The following is a 16,536-nucleotide window of genomic DNA, read 5'->3' as shown; positions in this document are numbered from 1 at the left end:
TGTTAGAGCTGAACAATTTATAGAAAGTGTATCAAGTTGGCAACATGGTGTACTGCAATTTTCAGATCACAGGATGCACCATATTTGTTAAGGGTGAAATGTGCATCACAATAAAATTTTAGATTAAGTATTGTGGTGCTGCAGAGGCGTCCTGGACTCCCCATCATTCTCAAGACTTCAGAAAACCTCTTAATATAGTACAGATCCCTGAAAAATATAACACACCATGATCGTTTTAATGTGTTTTTCAATAAAAATGAGAATAATGACATAAAAATGATCCTTTATCTAATATTGCAAATCATTTCGCAATTTTAATATCAGCCAAAATAATTGCAATTGTTAATGAACATAACATTAAAAGATTCAACAGTTACTTTATTATTACTTTTTGGCAGAATAACAAATTAAATTGTTTCCTGAGTTACTGCATTTGACAACATTTTCATTAGCGTCCGACTGAAATATCAGCTGACCAATATTATTGACCAGTCTGTAGAGGTTTATATCAATTTCAGCTTTTTTATGTTAAAACATAATGCAGATTGTATCTTTTACAGGCAGCAATTTATGTATTTGATCCCCTTTCTAAATGCACGTTTACATCGCCTATATTTTGTTCTGCTTGTATTTTTTTTTTTAATTCATAGTTATTTATAATTGTTATTAAAAATACCAGTAAAAGTTTACTGTTTCAGGACCCTGATGTCATTTTGGACAACAAAGTAACTGAAATATATCCTGCCTCCATTACATATCTTTGTTGTTTGATAACCACATTTAAGGGATCACAGGGGAAAAAATGTGTAAATACTATATATTCTGTATATTATATTCTGTATAAGGAATATTAGCCAACATATCCTGTCAATATCATTTTTAAGCTTTCTAATGTCAGTATTGGCCTAGGCTTGTGTGATATAACTGAAAAATCCATCATGATTCTGGTTGATATCAACAATTATTGACCTTGTAGGTCATATTGTGTACTCCAAAGGGTGATGACAAGTTTTACCGGTTGATATACACAAAATAAACTATCATAATAGTTTTGATCAATGATGTGGATATAATGACTAAGCAGGTAAAAGCAAAGAAAAGAACAGCTGGAACAGTCTATGTTCAGAAAATTACCTCACCTCATTCTAATGCAGCTTTTAAAACCAGGAAACACTTATGCAATATCATGATACCACAAATTTATCACAATAAAATATAATAAACATATTGCCCAGCCTTATACTGTCTCCATTTTTTTTTTCATTTTCATTAAATTTAGTTAAGTGAGCCCACACTTAAGAAGGTTTTGTCCTGTCAGCAGTTTATGAACAATCACATAACTAAATACTGACAGCAGTAACTTTCTGCTCCTCAGTACCTCTGACAGCCACCACATATTTCTCCATCATATCAACAACCTGAAATAATCACAGGATCAAACTAAACGATAAACTAAAACCAACTCAGCCACCGCCAGAAATCAATTCGATTAATCCCAAAACAAACACTACAGACAAACTGAAGGTAGCAGCATTTTAGCTCACAGATAATAAAACATGAACCACGAACATCAGAGAACCGTTAGCACTGACGTTAGCCTCAAAGCTAACTGACAACAGACAAACAACAAACCAAGCTGAGACATTCAGTCACACAAAAACATGTTCATTAGCACCAGCAGCTCCTACCTGTGTCAGGTGAGGCAGTGGCCCTCAGTGTCTGCAGGTAAACTTGACCCTCTGAGAAGATTCATCAAACAGCAGGTAAAGAATTCCTTCTTCCGGTTCAAAATGGCGTCTGCAGCCGCCAGTTGATTTTGGATTAGCGAGCCTGCTAGCTAAATTACAGCCGCAGCTAAAAGTGAAACAAACACAAATATTCTTCTTTAAAATAAAACCATCCTGAAGCTACGACAGGTGACTGTCAGTAGGTTATTTCTGTTTATGGTACCACAGGAGGAGTGGTGCTGGCGGCGATGAAAGAGTTTAAAATCGCTAATTAACAGCAGCAGGTGGACGATAACAACACACAGCCGCCTCACTACGAAGGGTGCATGTTGCCAGATTTGACGGTTTTCCGGCCAGTTGGGCTGTTTTGGGTGCGGGGTCACTTAGGACCACTTTGATCTGAGATCATTTTTATTAATTCTGCTGATAGGAGATATGAGTTATGTCTACCATCACCAGTGTTTTTTCAAGTCTGTAACATCATTAACAACATCATTATTTTTTGTCTTTTTGACAGCATGGCATTGCGTGAAAAGGCACAGATTTATCACAGTTTAAGGGACAGTGGTGTACTGGGGGAGAAATTCAGCCCAGGGACCAACTGTTTAAAACACCAAACACCAAGAATAACACACACTAAACTAACCATTCAAGGCAATGATGGACCAGCCACTAAAATGACTGTCTATTTAAATGCAGTCTGGTGGCTTTGAACAGAGAACAATATAATGTGTATCTCTGGTTTAACAAAAATTATTTTAGTCTTTTACACAAAGATCCCCATCTGTAGTGATCTTTTCCATGATGTTGTCAGACACTAATACATTAATCTGAGTCTGTCAGTGGTAAAAAAACAAAACAAAGCACTACTAAAAGCAACTAAAAGCACTTTTTGTTGACGTATGTGCAGTTTAGAACTTTAATCGGGCCTGAAAAGTTAAGTCTGAACTGGGGAGAAGAAAAAAAAACTACTAATACTACTGATAACAACAACAACATCAACAGCAACAATGTAATAATAATAATAATAATAATAATAATAATAATAATAATAATAATAATAATAATAATAATAGCCCAAAGCCAACATGAGCCCATGAAATATGTGAGAAATATGCAGTTGCCCTCAGGCAATTTACTGGACCAATTCAAAAACTTTTCGTACCTATTAGTCATTGTGGTGCCAGTTTCTGTCACAAACCAAAGTATTAGTAGTAAGTACATATATAATATTTTTCCATTACATCTCTCAGACTTCAAAATAATCTACATTGATTTTTGCAATTTCTGCTTTTTAGCAGACTAACACAGGTTCATTTAATTGCTTTTGGAAAAAAGTAAACTGCCAGTGGGCTGGATGTTTACATTTCTTATGTCTAGTCTGTACAGTTTAAGGAGTTTTACCTTAAAATTACAGGAAAAAACAACTTTGTAGTTCTTGCATTATCAAGAATTATTCATGTATTTTGTAGGTTTAGGAAATGTCCTCTAGGTATTGAATTATTTTTAGAGCAAATGTAGTGCCACTGTGAAATGAGCTGAAACAAAAGTGCCTCTAAAATGTCAGCCTTTCAAATTTGACTGAAAGTTCAGAGGCAGAAAACGAGGGAGTTGGGAAGTTGAGCCCAGTTTGTGCAGGAATGTCTTAAGCCCATGCTGGACTCCGTTTCCAGATGTGTTCCAGTTCCAGTGTTTGACACTGAGCCAATAGTTACACAACTCCTGGGACTCTGGGTTCACCGGCAGCAGGATGTGAAGTGCTGCTCTTTCACTGTTTACTTTGCTCCTGGAATAGGCCTGTATGGAGCCAGTGAAGCACTCCCTGGCAAACAGACGCTTTCACCTCCTCGTCCTTATAGGGCTGTTTCAACCAACAGTGATGGACACATCGTTTGTTAAACTATTATAAACAGTTCAACCAGTAAGGCAACCGAGAGAGCTGCATGTGTACTGGGACAAACACTGAATTCAAACTAAACTTATTTTGTTAAAGCGCTCTTCCATTTACATTGTTTATTGCACACTGAAGGCACATTCTTACTTTAACTTATTTTATAAGAAAACAGTCAAAGTTCTCTGATTTCAGCTTCTTACGTGAAGATTTTCTAGTTTCTTTGCTCCTCTGTGAGAGTAAAGTGAATATCTTTGGTTTGTAGATGTTATCTTAGGCTTTGGGAAACACTGATCAACATTTTCTGGTATTTTAAAGACCAAACAACTTATCGATTAATTGAGAGAATAACTGACAATGAAAATCATTAGTTGCAGCCCTAATATTTAGTATATCAAAAGAAAATAAGACCCAACACAGGACTTTAGGCTGCAAGAGTCTACTTTATTGCGTTTGCAATCACAGGGTGACAAAAGTGAAACATGTTTAACAAAAGGCATGTGGATGTGAATGCACCACAGTGTGTCTATGCACCACATTATTACAAACACAGAACAGTACAAATGTTATAAAACAAAAGAGCTTATCATCAGTTGCATCATCGTCTTGTTTTTTTTTTTTGCTTGTTTTTTAAAATTCTTTTTTTTCCTTGGTGGTCAATAAAAAAAAAAAACACACACACAGTTACCAAAACAAAAAAACAAGTAAGGCAGCCTATACTACGATGAATAATAAAATAAAAAAAAAACTAATAAGGTTGTAAACGGGACATCCTCCCGTCACCTAGCGTTGGTCATTGGTTGGATTCCTCCCCGAGGTGTGGCGTGGGTCAGAGTGAGGCTGCAGGATCAGGAGGAGGTGGGGCTTCCTGCGTCGCTGCTCTCACTCACCTGGCGTTGCATCACCATCTCCCTGGCAACGCAGGTGATCTGACCATTGGTCACCGCACCTGGGACCCCCGCCCTGTGAGACACAGAGGGTGGGAGGGAGGGAGAGGGAGGGAGGGAGGGGAGAGAGAGAGAGAGAGAGAGAGAGAGAGAGAGAGAGAGAGAGAGAGAGAGAGAGAGAGAGAGAGATTGTGAAAAGCCACTCTTGATACAGTACAATAGAAAAGGTGTGTCGGGAAAACAAGCAGAGTGTATTAAAAGAGCTGAATACCTAACACCACCCAGACTTTCTGCTAACTTTGGCCATACAGCAAATAAAAAATCCACTGCAGTCCAAAAACATTTCTCCCAAAGATATCCATTGTAAAAGACAACTTTAAAACAGGACAGGACACCTCAAACTCCAAACAAGGTCAATTATTAGTCCTTGAAGAGTGATTTTTTAATCCATGGAAGTTTTGTGAAACTTTCCCACAGCCTAGAAAAGCTTGTTTTTTTAATTTCCATGACAGCAAAATGTTTCTTCACTTTATCACCACCGTCATCTACAGTTGTTAGCTCTGAACGTCAGAATACAAATACAATGAAAAACCTGCAATGATTAATTATTGAATCAGTTACTAAATACTCAGCAACTATTTTGATCAGTGATTTATTGGTTTGAGTAGTTTTTAAGAAAAAACAAGGTCAAAATTCTCTGATTTAAACTTTTCTGGTTTCCTTACGCCTCTCTGACAGTAAACTGTCAGAGTGTCTTTGAGTTGTCATCTTGGACTTTGAGAAACACCAATCAACATTTTTCACCATTTCATCGACCAAACAACTAATTGACTAATGAAGAAACTGATAAAGAGATTAACCAACAATGTAAATAATAATTTGTTGCAGCCCTGTTTCTTCTGGTTTTACATTTAGTTAATGTAAAGAACTTTGTTATCAGAGTAAAAGTATCTCAGTTACTGAAGTAAATGCATCTGGTTACTTTTATCTCTGATACAGGTTTGGTGAAATGTAAACACTGATGTAAAGTGTCTGTAACTTCAAAATCAAAGTGATGTTGCTTTCACATGTTTGGACTTATTATTCAAGTCTTTCCTGCAATAATTATTTTCATTATTGATAAATCTGTTGATTATTCTCTCCACTAATTGCTTAGTTGTTTGTTGTGGCATTTTCCTTCTTAAAAAAATGACTCAAACTGATTATTATCAAAATATTTGACGATTAATTCAATAATTGATTAATTGTTGCAGCTCTACTTTACACCCTGTCAGGTGGTTTTGGGCTTCTGAAAGATCAGAAAGAGTGTGTGTGTGCGTGTGTGTGTGTGTGTGTGTGTGTGTGTGTGTGTGTGTGTGTGTGTGTGTGTGCGCGCTTATACTCACTTCTGCTGTGCCTCCTCAGTCAGTGGGGTCATCCCCGGCTGCTTCCCAAAGAAGAAACTGGACCACCAATGGCCAGAGTCCTGCTTAGGGAGTCCTGTGGAGGCAGAAAATGAAATTTATTCAGGTTACACTCTTTATACTCTTTATTTAATTTAATGTATATTTGGGTCTGTGGAGCTTCTTGTACAGTCAGAGCTCAGAGGACAGTATTTCACTGCCTCCATCGACAGGAGCCACACCCACTGTTAATGTGAAAGTTGGACACTGCAGAACATCAGATTAGAGCTACTTCACACTTCGTCATGAGTTGAGGAAAAGTACCAGAAACTTTAGTCACTGGAGTGAGACATGACGTGTGTGTGTGTGTGTGTGTGCGTGTGTGTGTGTGTGTGCGTGTGCGTGTGTGTGTGCGTGTGTGTGTGTGTGTGCGTGTGCGTGCATGTTTCAAAAGCTGCACCCTGAGAGAGAAATTACTGGTTTCCCGGGTCATGACTCTGAGTGTGTTTGGCTCTGAGTCACACCTTGACAGCTGCATTTACACACAGTACACTCAGTTGTATTTACAGTACAGCTGCTGTGGGACCAGATTAGATTCTAGGTCAGCCTAATTATAAAACTGTCAGCAGTTTACTGTACACACGTACATACTGTATATCTGAGCTGTCCACAAAATGATCCAGTTACCTACATTTCACGGAATAAAAAAAAAAAAAACTTTAAAAAGGGACAGTGTTATTGATCCATCTAGATTTTTTTGAGTTTTGGAGATATCTGATGTAGAGATGTCTGCCTTCTTTCTAGTATAATGGCACTAGATGGCACTCAGCTTGTGGTGCTCAAAGAGCCAAAAAAATAAAAAATAAAAATAAAAAATACATTTGCAAAATTCAAAACCAGCATCTCTTTTCCAATAATCATGACCCAGTCACTTAAGACTTTGCTGTAAGCAGTTTCATGTAGGAACTACTTTCTTTCTAATAGAAAGGAAACTAGTTCTGGTAGATTCTACTGCAAAAACTCAAATATATCTTATATCATGAACTGGTTCTTGATTTTTTTTGTCCTTGTTTCTGTTGTTGTTGTGCTGTTTTTGTTGAACTGTGATTTGCTCTGCTTTTGTTGTTGCCCATGTCTGTTTTCTGCGTATATCTCTTCTTTAACTGAACTGTAAAAACAACACACACCCATTTTCACCTTCCACCTACTCTGTGTGTGTGTGTGTGTGTGTGTGTGTGTGTGTGTGTGTGTGTGTGTGTGTGTGTGTGTGTGTGTGTGTGTGTGTGTTTTAGTGCCCTGCCCTGACACCATTTATGAGCTGGTTAAAACAAGGACGCCAAGACAAACCTGAGCCAGCAATTAAACCGTCAGCCCAGATGGTTTCCACATAGAGCTGCACTGAGACGCTGATCCAGGATTACTGGTGAACTCAGCGAATACTAACTGGTGCTGTGGGTTATATTGGCGGACCAGAAGCTCAGTACACATGTGCCAAGACTGGGATCTTCTTTTATGTTAACACTGACATCTAAACCAGAGGAACTTGGTTAAAGAATCCTGAGAGAAGTGGAGAAAGAGACTTTTCTGATGAATTAGAAAGCGTGAGATGAAACCAGAAACACTCTGCACTGTGTGTGTGTTACAGGATGACTCAGCCATAGTAACTGTGTGGTCTGAGGCAACAGCTGACTCAACCACAGCAATCCTGAGGTTACAAAAACTGACGCTCTGCCTGACAAATTACCAGATCAATGAGCAGCAGAGTGACATCGACTGAAAAGCGTCACCATTTTTAAAAACTGCTACATCAAACTGAACACAGGATGTGGAAGCATTGAACAAAAAAAAATCCCACAAAAACATTAAGGTATGGGCTTTGTTTCTTACTGCAGTGAGAAAGCAACATACTCCTATTGTATTCTGAGGGTTATGACGTGACTAGAAAACTATTCGATACTTCTAAACTTGATTTCTATACATGATTTTATTTTTTCTCACTGTGTGACTGAATGCTCCTGCATGTTTTTAATGATCCATAATTAGTTTGGTCTTATAAAATTGTTACAGATGATCATACTGTTAAAAAATTTGTTTTAAATTTCAGATTATTGATATTTCTGTATTGATTCTTGATCTTTCAAGTCCCCTAATAATCAACCAAACCATTAGTCAGTAAGAAAAGTCTTAGTCCACCATATTTTCATTTATTTGTTGGTCGCAGAAAAAAAACCCACCTCAAACTCCATTCAGGAGCTTCACTGTTGCAACATGGACCCTTTCTCTTAATACTGAAGTCACCAATGTAACACTGCTAAACTTGCAATGGCAAGTCGACTTAAGGGGTGGGGGGTTTTCTAAATGTTAATAAATATGATGTTGACAGAGTGAAAAAGGTTGAACTAAGTTGTGAGGACAATCCAGCACAAGGACAGTCTACTGCACACACACACTAGAGTTTATTAGCAGTTAACAGGGAGAGATGTGCTCCATCTTCTCATAAGGCAGCAGTTGCAGTAATGTTTTGATTTAGTATCTAAATAATTGCATTGGTACAAACGTGAAGTATACTGTGAATACTTCAGATGTAACAAACAAGAGTGGCTGAGCGACACACTGCAGCATGAAACAACTACAACCAACTCTGTGATGAAGAAAATAACTCTCTGCTCAGTCTGTTCACCTCCAAAACTCTGGACCTGCTCTGCATGTTGGACAGCGATGTCTTTCTTCAGAGCTGATGGAGCAGCAGAGAGGCTGCTCTCTACTGCTGGAGACTTAACATGAATAACACAACAGGTCACTCTGCCGCCATCTCCGGAGAGTACAGGAGACTGTACTTACTTTCACATTCCCTAAATCAATAAATAATGAAGTTAACTTTAAAAATAAAGAGGCAGCAGACCATTTAATTGCCAATTAAGTTTCAGATTGTAGTTCAGGGAAACTGAAGCAAGAAACTGAAAATCGTGCCCCCATTTTCTGTTCATTCAATCAAGAATAGATTCTGAATTAAATTGGACTAAAAGAATTCCTCTCCTGGATGTAACATCATGTTTACTTCTAAACTCTGTGTCTTCTTGAGTTTTACTGAGGTTGGCAGAGTGTGAGCAGCTGCAGATGAATCAGACCTGCCTTAAAAGCTTAAATTTTTGATGCATCAATAATTTTTTATGATCATGTTGTAGCCCTCTGATTTGGAATCAAATCAAATCATGAAGTACAAAGAGAACCACCCCTAGTCAACTACTGGCTTTAACTAACAATGATGAGTCAACTAGGAAACAGAGTCAGAGAATTGTGGTGCATCCAAGAATCCCTCCAACACCCGACCACCACCCCCAGTTACTGTTTTACCATGAATTCCATACTGCTAGAAGTTCTGTGTGTGGAAAAACTTTAAATAAAGAGAAGCCACATTATTATATAACTGTGTCGTGTTGTGGGCTGTTTATGTCTTCATTCATAAGAGGAGAATGTTTTGTTTCACAGTTTGAGACGGCTGTTTTTAGGTGGGTAAGATAAGAAATGACATAACAGCTTAGTTGTTTAAAAGTGGGGAAAAGACAGTATTGGATTTAATGGACACTGGCAGATTCTCAAGGTTGCGCTATTGGACACAGAAAGTAGTCTTGAGCCATCCTTATGACAGACAGAAACATCTGGATCCAATACAAACACTCACTTCCTGTGGTTGTTCTTGAGTAGAACATGCTGTTCTGTCTAAAACTGCAGTCAGTTTTTTTTAAGAAAGACTGGATGTAATCTGTTTTGTGTCACTGTCGAAACAGCTGCAAACTCAGAAATCCACTGTTAGCAGCTTTTATCCAGTTAAGTATCAGCACATTGTCAGAGTTTAATCCCCTGTGTTGATACTAATAAACCGCGGGAAAGACGCATCAACGGCGACCTTTTGTAAATCAGCTTGTGAACATCGTTCTGTGAGTGTTTGTCAGCTCGCCTCCCCTTTAGACTTCCATTAATATGAGTTTAAAGGTTTGAGTTTTAACTTCTAACGAGGGTCTAAATTCTGTTTCTGTTCACCATGTTTCCAAAGTATTTTTACACATTAGAAAAGGTTGATTGAAACACTTTTATGCAGGCTCGAGGCGGCTTTTGTGTATTTCAATGCTATCTGACGTAGCGAGCATGACTGATCAGCTGTTTCTGCTCTGAGAAAAAAAGAAGAAGAAGCTGTTCTGCTGTTGGCGTCAACTGTCCTTGAAAAAAGAATTACTGGTTTCCCAACTGAGAAGAATTCCTGAAGACCTGTCTCATTTTTCTCTCAGAGATAACCGCAGTGACCAGTTTTGTTTCTTCTTCAAGGTTTATTGGCTGCCGGTTTTGTTTCCATCTGGTGACTGCTACTTCTTCTTCTTCTCTGTTCTATTAATATAGCCTATACCACAAACTTCTGATGAAACTATACTTAGTAAAGTCTCATTTATTTGCTCCAAACCTGTTGATGCAAACACCCAATTCAAATTTTCTTTTCTTTTTCATTTGGAAAGTTTGCTTCTTGTATTATATGGAAACACAGTTATTTCTCTACACCTTAAATGTGCCTCACTAGTTAATTTTTCTTTTGTATGAAGACTGGTTAAAAGAAATAAATAATAATCTTGACAGTTTTTTCTTCACACACCTGGATGGTGAGGGATGACCTCCCCGCTGTACTCCGAACTGCCGCATGAGCTGCTGCTGGACGTAGAGCCGATGCGCCCTGCAGGAGGAGAGAGAGGGAGCAGAAAAAAAAAAGGTTGAAGATGTGGTTGAAAAGGTGAAAAATGTAACAGGTAGAGATCACACTGACTGACGGATTAACTCTTTGAGCCAAAGGGAGAAGTTAATGCTCTTGCATAATATCTAACTGCTCTCCTACAATGAGATGGGCGGGGGGGCGTTCACAGGACACAAATAATTAAAATCCATTTTGGTTATATAACCAAACACAACTCAGAAACTCTGCCGCACACTGTTCATTTGATTTACTGAGACAAGTTACAAGTCTGTTTGGCACTCTGGAGGCCTAACAGAACACAGACTGTAGATACAGTCACACTCAGAGAGCCGCCATCATAACAGACAGCAGGACTGGGACCATGCATTTACCTCCAGATTCAACACCACCACGATACCTGGCTGCTGATTCTAGCTAGGTATTGTGGTTCTTCAGGTGCTGAGATTTATGTTTGCTTTTCATACAGTGGTAGAGACAGTATATCTCCAAACAAAACATACATAAATGTCAGCGGGTCTTTGGGTTTTATTTCAGCAGCATCTTTTCTTTACTGCACACTAAAATAAATAAAATATTTTTTACTGTAAACTGCTACATTTAGCTGTTTCCATTCAGCAAATTGGTGCCATAAAACAACCTTAGGTAAAAATGAATGGAGCCCCTGAAAGCTGCGGACAGCAGAAATGTGTTTTGTTTTGAACCTTTGGGGTTGCTGTAGTGCCAGAGTAAAACACTGAGCAAACCGGTAGTTGTAAGTAAGAATAATAGTAGTAGTGGTAGTAGTAGTAGTAGTATCAGTAGTAAAATTGATAAGTTTGTTCAGATATTACCACAACTGCAATGCTAATTTCTGCTAGCGCCATAATGGGAATTCCCCTTATGTGATAGCATTGAGCTAACTGACTAAGTACTAGTTAATAGTATAAAGAAAAGAAAAGTCGATCTAGGAATTGTAAAAAGTAATGAGTCATGACACTGAAATATAATCTTTTTTCTATCTCCCACCCCTAATAAACAGTTGGGTACCAAATATATTCCTGACGTGAAAGATGTGACTTTAGATCAGGTCTATTCAATTCATTTTTAGAAGGGCCATCTGGAAAAAGTACACAGCTGAACATTTACTTTTCCTATGTCTGACCTGTTAAGTTATTAATTTAAATGTGTAAAATAATGAATCTTTTTGTTTCTTTCTTCGCTTTGTCACTTTTTACAATGTGAAAAGAAACTTTATTTACAAAAGCAGAGGAACAAACAAAGCACCTTTGTAAATCAAGACTAGAAGCAGCTTGTTGTGTTAATAAACACAAAGTTGCATTAAACGTCTTTTTTCACTCAGTTTGACCTAAATACACTCTGCTTATACAGCCTGAGTTAAGTGTCTTATTTGTCATGATTTTCATATTCATAAATGACTGTAGGTCCAGACTGGGGTTGTTAAAGGGTTGGATGTGGTCACCAACTGAATAAGCCTGATTTAAATGTTCAAGTCTGGTGTGAAGTTCTCCTACATACGGTATATAAACAGGAAGGGTGTTCTCATGTTGTTGCAATTTCCTCCCTTCAAGCTCCACTTAACACGAGTCTGTCTGTACACTGACATGATGCAACTTTACTCAGAACCAAAGCAGGGCGAAATATTACATCAGTTACAGGACAACTGTGTCACCTACAGCTTCTACTAATGTGAATTTGACTAGTTTTTTAATTTAAATATATCATGTGTGGTTCAGAGGAAATAACAGGTCACTTCTGTGGAGCTAATTATCTCAATGAGAACATAATTTAATAAGAAAACTAGAGCTGCAACAATTGATCGAATACTCAATTAATCACCAGCTATTTTTATAACTGATTAATCAGTTTGGGTCTTTTTTTAAAAAACAAAAAAAAGTCAAAATTATCTGATTCTAGTTTCTAAAATGTGAATATTTCTTGGTTTCTGAGATCGTCATCTTGGATTTTTACCATTGTAGGGACTTAATAGGAAAGATTTGAAAATTAGCCAACATTAGCTAAAAAGTTAACAAAAACATAATTCTTGGGCTTAGATGAAATGAATGTTGGGTCTCAACCTCGTCAGTTGTCTGTGCTCTGCATGTTATTGTGACAGGATGAATTGATCAAGAAAATAATTGACAGATTGATCGACAGTGAAAATAATCATAAGTTGCAGCCCTAATGAAAACATACAAACTGAATGAAATGAATTAGTTACTAATCTTTACCAGATTAATCTTTACCATGGGCCCATTCGTCCTGTTTAACTGAATAAAAGACGACTACATGAACTAATAATCTTTTATCCAGGGAAACAGAAATCAGGCCATTACATCTAAACTGAAGGCATGTTGATGATTCATTATCTAGTGGGAGTATTCTGTAAGTCCAGCAGCAGACAGATGATGAGTCAGCGTTCAGAGACTCACTTCGGTAGTAGTCAGTGGTCGCCACGAGAGAACCGCCTGCTGGAATAGCTGCCATTCTTCTGTTGTTGGTCGCTGTGCGCTGCGCTTGATGGAAACCTGGAGAGGGAGAACAGTGTGATCAGAACCAGACTGGGCCACATCACTGAGGCCCTCACAGGTCCAAGCCAGGAATTATCATGATTCATTACAAGGCTACAAACTAATTATTATTTTTAATACCTGAAAGCTATGTCATTATCTTGATAATGTAATTATAGTAATTATATAATTTAAGCATATATAATTAATCACTTATGGAAATTAGGACTGTACCTAACCTTAACTTGCTTCCATTAGTATCAGTATTTTCTGTTTGCTATATTGTGAGAAAACTGGCGTTATGTTCTTTGCCCAACACTGAAGCAACATTACACTTGTCTTGCCTACATATTCCTCCAGTGTGGATATAAACCCATGTCATGACTTTTAAGTCAAGTAGACAACTCAAAACACTGATTCTCCAGTTCAGAGAAAGGGTTGGAAAAGTGATTAAATTAATCACAGCAATTCTTGTGAACTTGATGTCCTTGATGTAACTTGATGTAAATATAGGCTGGGTATTAGATTTATTTTTAAAATATGCCACGATCATCATTATCCTTTGCTCTGTGTGTCTAACTTTCCAAGACGATGACTTAATAAATCACTGAAATAATAATTAGACAAGCTTTTGAAATTTATTTGGGGTAAATTAATCATTTAATCTTCAGAATAATTAATAAATCAACAGTTAGGAAAATATTTGTCATATTATATTTGTCAAAATCATGATGATGTGACATTTGTTGGAGTTTGAACCAAACAAACATGTTTTCTTTCATCTGGAGAAAAAGATTGTGAGGCCAGAACATCTCTGGGCAGGACTCCATTTATTATGTTGTTCCATTACATGGCTTTGTTAGATACTTCATTCTGATTGGTCGGTTACATGTTATTTCTGTACAGCAGACCGTTGCTATGGACACAGTTCTGATCATAGACTCTGAAGGAACAACTATAAACTGTTAAACCACTAAAATAATTTTAATTTTCTATTTGGTACATAGGACAGTGTACAGTGAGCAGGTCACTGTTGCAAAACAAAGCTATAAAATCATTTTTTGTGTCACAAATGTGTGCCAAATAATTTTTGTTTGTAAGTATGTGATGAGTGGGATAAAGCACAGTGAGTCTGTGGTTATTGTGAAATAAACCCCTCCAGGATGTTTCAAGACCTGCATGATCCCATTGGGATTTATTCCACAGTAATAATTTGCTCACTGTACATTAACCTTTACTTGTCACACATTAAAAAAAAAACTGCACAATTCTGCAATTTGGATGTTGCACTTAGCCATATTGCGACTTTGATAATATTGCAATTAATTGTGCGATGGAGCTGCAACAATTAACCAATTAATAGATTGTTAAATTAGTTGTCAACTATTTTGATGATCTATTTGAGGAATATTTTAAGGAAAAGAGGTCAAAATTCTGTGATTCCAGCTTCTTAAATTTTCTGGTTTCTTTACTCCTTTATGACAGTTTACTGATTCTGAGTTGTGAACAAAACAAGACATCGGTGGAAATGATTTTGGGGTTTGAGACACAATGATCGCCATTTTACAGACGAAACAACTGATCGACTAATCGATAAAATAATCGTTAGTTGCAGCCCTATTGTGCAACTCTAGTTTACAAACATGATTTATAATCAGAAGTTGTTATTAGACGACCAACTACATCTAATATAATCTGATAATCGTTTTACTAATGATTATTTACAAGAAAACGTGAAAAAATGTGAGAAAAACATCCTTGATCTCAGCCGTTGTGCAGAAATAAACAACCTCGACGCCTTGAACACGAAAACAAAACACACTAATAAAACGTTAATTAAATATACATTAACTGAAACCTGAAAGATTTATATTTTTTGAGTTTCGTCAGATTTTTATCTGTAAACCGTTTGGTCCCCATGATAATGACGTCAGCCCATGTTGTTGCGGGCTTCTTGTTTACATGAGAGTCTCTGCACCAAACCGACATTTTGACGATGTTCTGTTCCATGATGAACAGCAGAACAAGAGAAGAACATGAGGAGAACATGAAGAGAACATGAAGAGAAGACAAACGAAGCTCTGATGAGGATAAATGACTGCAGAAACGGACCGTTTCTCTTTGTAACGAGGACATATTTTGTGTCAAACAAGGACAAAACAGATTTAACGGTGTGTTGACAGCAGGCTGTCAGTTGGTTTAACGTCCTCTGGAGATGAAAAAACAACGAATATAACGAGAAAAGACTGAAAACAAAAACGTTTATTCTTCTGCTTGACCAAAACAAAGTCCCCCACCCCCACCGCAAAACACACACACACACACACACACACACACACACACATAGCTCTGTAACAGCTGCCATCATCACAGGCTAGCACAGTTAGCATCCTTAGCAGAAGCCCACCACCACATAAACACCTCCATGTTTTTAACCGTCGTCTATCCCGTGACGTCTCACCTTTAGGTGACCCAGACGGGCTGATGTTCAGTAGCACCAATTCAACTCAGTCGGCGAGGCTGGGGGAGGAAACGCTAGGCGACGGGGCCCATTTGAAAATAAGTTTTGGGTAAATGTAACCCTCCAAGGTCCGAACCGAGATCTAAACTGTGTCTTCAGTCTCCAGTGGTCCGCTCCCGGATTTATATACAGAGGATGGTGACGTAGCATCAGCGGTGGGCGGGGCGTAAGAATCTGTCTGGTCTGAACCTGACTGTGAGCATCAAGTAGATCAACCAGCAGGACGACGACAGGAGACTTAACACTCTGTCCAGGAGACACTTCTACAAAACGACAGGATGTCCGGAGCCAGTTAATAAAAAACAAATTAATTCATTAAAAAAATAACGTTATTTAAAAAAATGGATTGGTCCAATCAGAGTTTAGCAAAACAAGGTTTAAAATAAGTAAATCTAATTTAAGCGGAGCTCCGTTACACAATTAAAACCCACTCACTGTATAGTAAATCCAAGATTATTAATGTAAACCTAAGTTTAATAGAGTTTAACCTATTTTTTAAACTTTCATCTGCTCAGTATTCCTTAACAAAACATCACATTGTTTGCCAGCTAGCTAAAAAGTAAAAACACACACACACACACACACACACACACACAAAATAAAATAAAATACACACACACACACAAAAGTTGACATCGTTTGCTAACAATCTAAAAAGTTAAAACATTTCCTTGTTCTGTAGATAGGTAAAAAGTAAAAAAAAAAGTTACAAAATGTTAAATTGTTTGTTAGCTAGGTTTTAACAGAACTTGACGTTGTTTGCAAGTTACCTAGAAAGTTAACAAAACTTGACATTGTTTACTAGCTAGCTAACAATTTTTTAAAGAAGTGACGTTGGCTAGCAAGCCAAAAAATCTGCAAAACATTACATTGTTTGCTGGAA

The 16,536-nt window shown here is 37.6% G+C and overlaps 1 protein-coding gene and 1 long non-coding RNA gene across 2 annotated transcripts in view; both read right to left on the bottom strand.

The window, feature by feature from the left end:
* Positions 1-2,000, bottom strand: part of LOC146324595 (uncharacterized) — a 54,620-nt gene extending 52,620 nt beyond the window's left edge. The window contains exon 1 of the long non-coding RNA XR_014770671.1: positions 1,689-2,000. This is a non-coding gene — a long non-coding RNA (uncharacterized LOC146324595). The remainder of the gene's footprint in view (positions 1-1,688) is intronic.
* Positions 2,001-4,041: 2,041 nt separating this feature from the next.
* Positions 4,042-15,760, bottom strand: ppdpfb (pancreatic progenitor cell differentiation and proliferation factor b). The gene is made up of 5 exons (XM_084720177.1): positions 15,594-15,760; positions 13,055-13,150; positions 10,530-10,607; positions 5,891-5,984; positions 4,042-4,581 (listed from the first exon to the last, which is right to left on the bottom strand). The coding sequence occupies exons 2-5, from the start codon at positions 13,107-13,109 to the stop codon at positions 4,467-4,469; spliced, it is 342 nt and encodes a 113-aa protein (XP_084576303.1). The 5' UTR covers positions 13,110-13,150; positions 15,594-15,760; the 3' UTR covers positions 4,042-4,466.
* Positions 15,761-16,536: the final 776 nt, after the last annotated feature.

Source organism: Lutjanus erythropterus, chromosome 6 (genome assembly GCF_056507025.1).
Source record: "Lutjanus erythropterus isolate fLutEry1 chromosome 6, fLutEry1.hap2, whole genome shotgun sequence".
Taxonomy (NCBI): domain Eukaryota; kingdom Metazoa; phylum Chordata; class Actinopteri; order Lutjaniformes; family Lutjanidae; genus Lutjanus; species Lutjanus erythropterus.
The sequence above is the reverse complement of the archived record's forward strand: the minus strand, read 5'-3'. Positions and strand labels throughout refer to the sequence as shown.

Bases quoted from the DNA above. Each gene is read 5' to 3' on its own strand.
- ppdpfb (XM_084720177.1), bottom strand. From the start codon at position 13,109: ATGGCAGCTATTCCAGCAGGCGGTTCTCTCGTGGCGACCACTGACTAC. The intron at 5,985-10,529 runs GTGTGTGAAGAA...CTGCCTCCACAG, and splicing joins GGTCATCCCTCACCATCCAG to GACTCCCTAAGCAGGACTCT. The intron at 4,582-5,890 runs GTGAGTATAAGC...TGTGTCTCACAG, and splicing joins ACTGAGGAGGCACAGCAGAA to GGCGGGGGTCCCAGGTGCGG.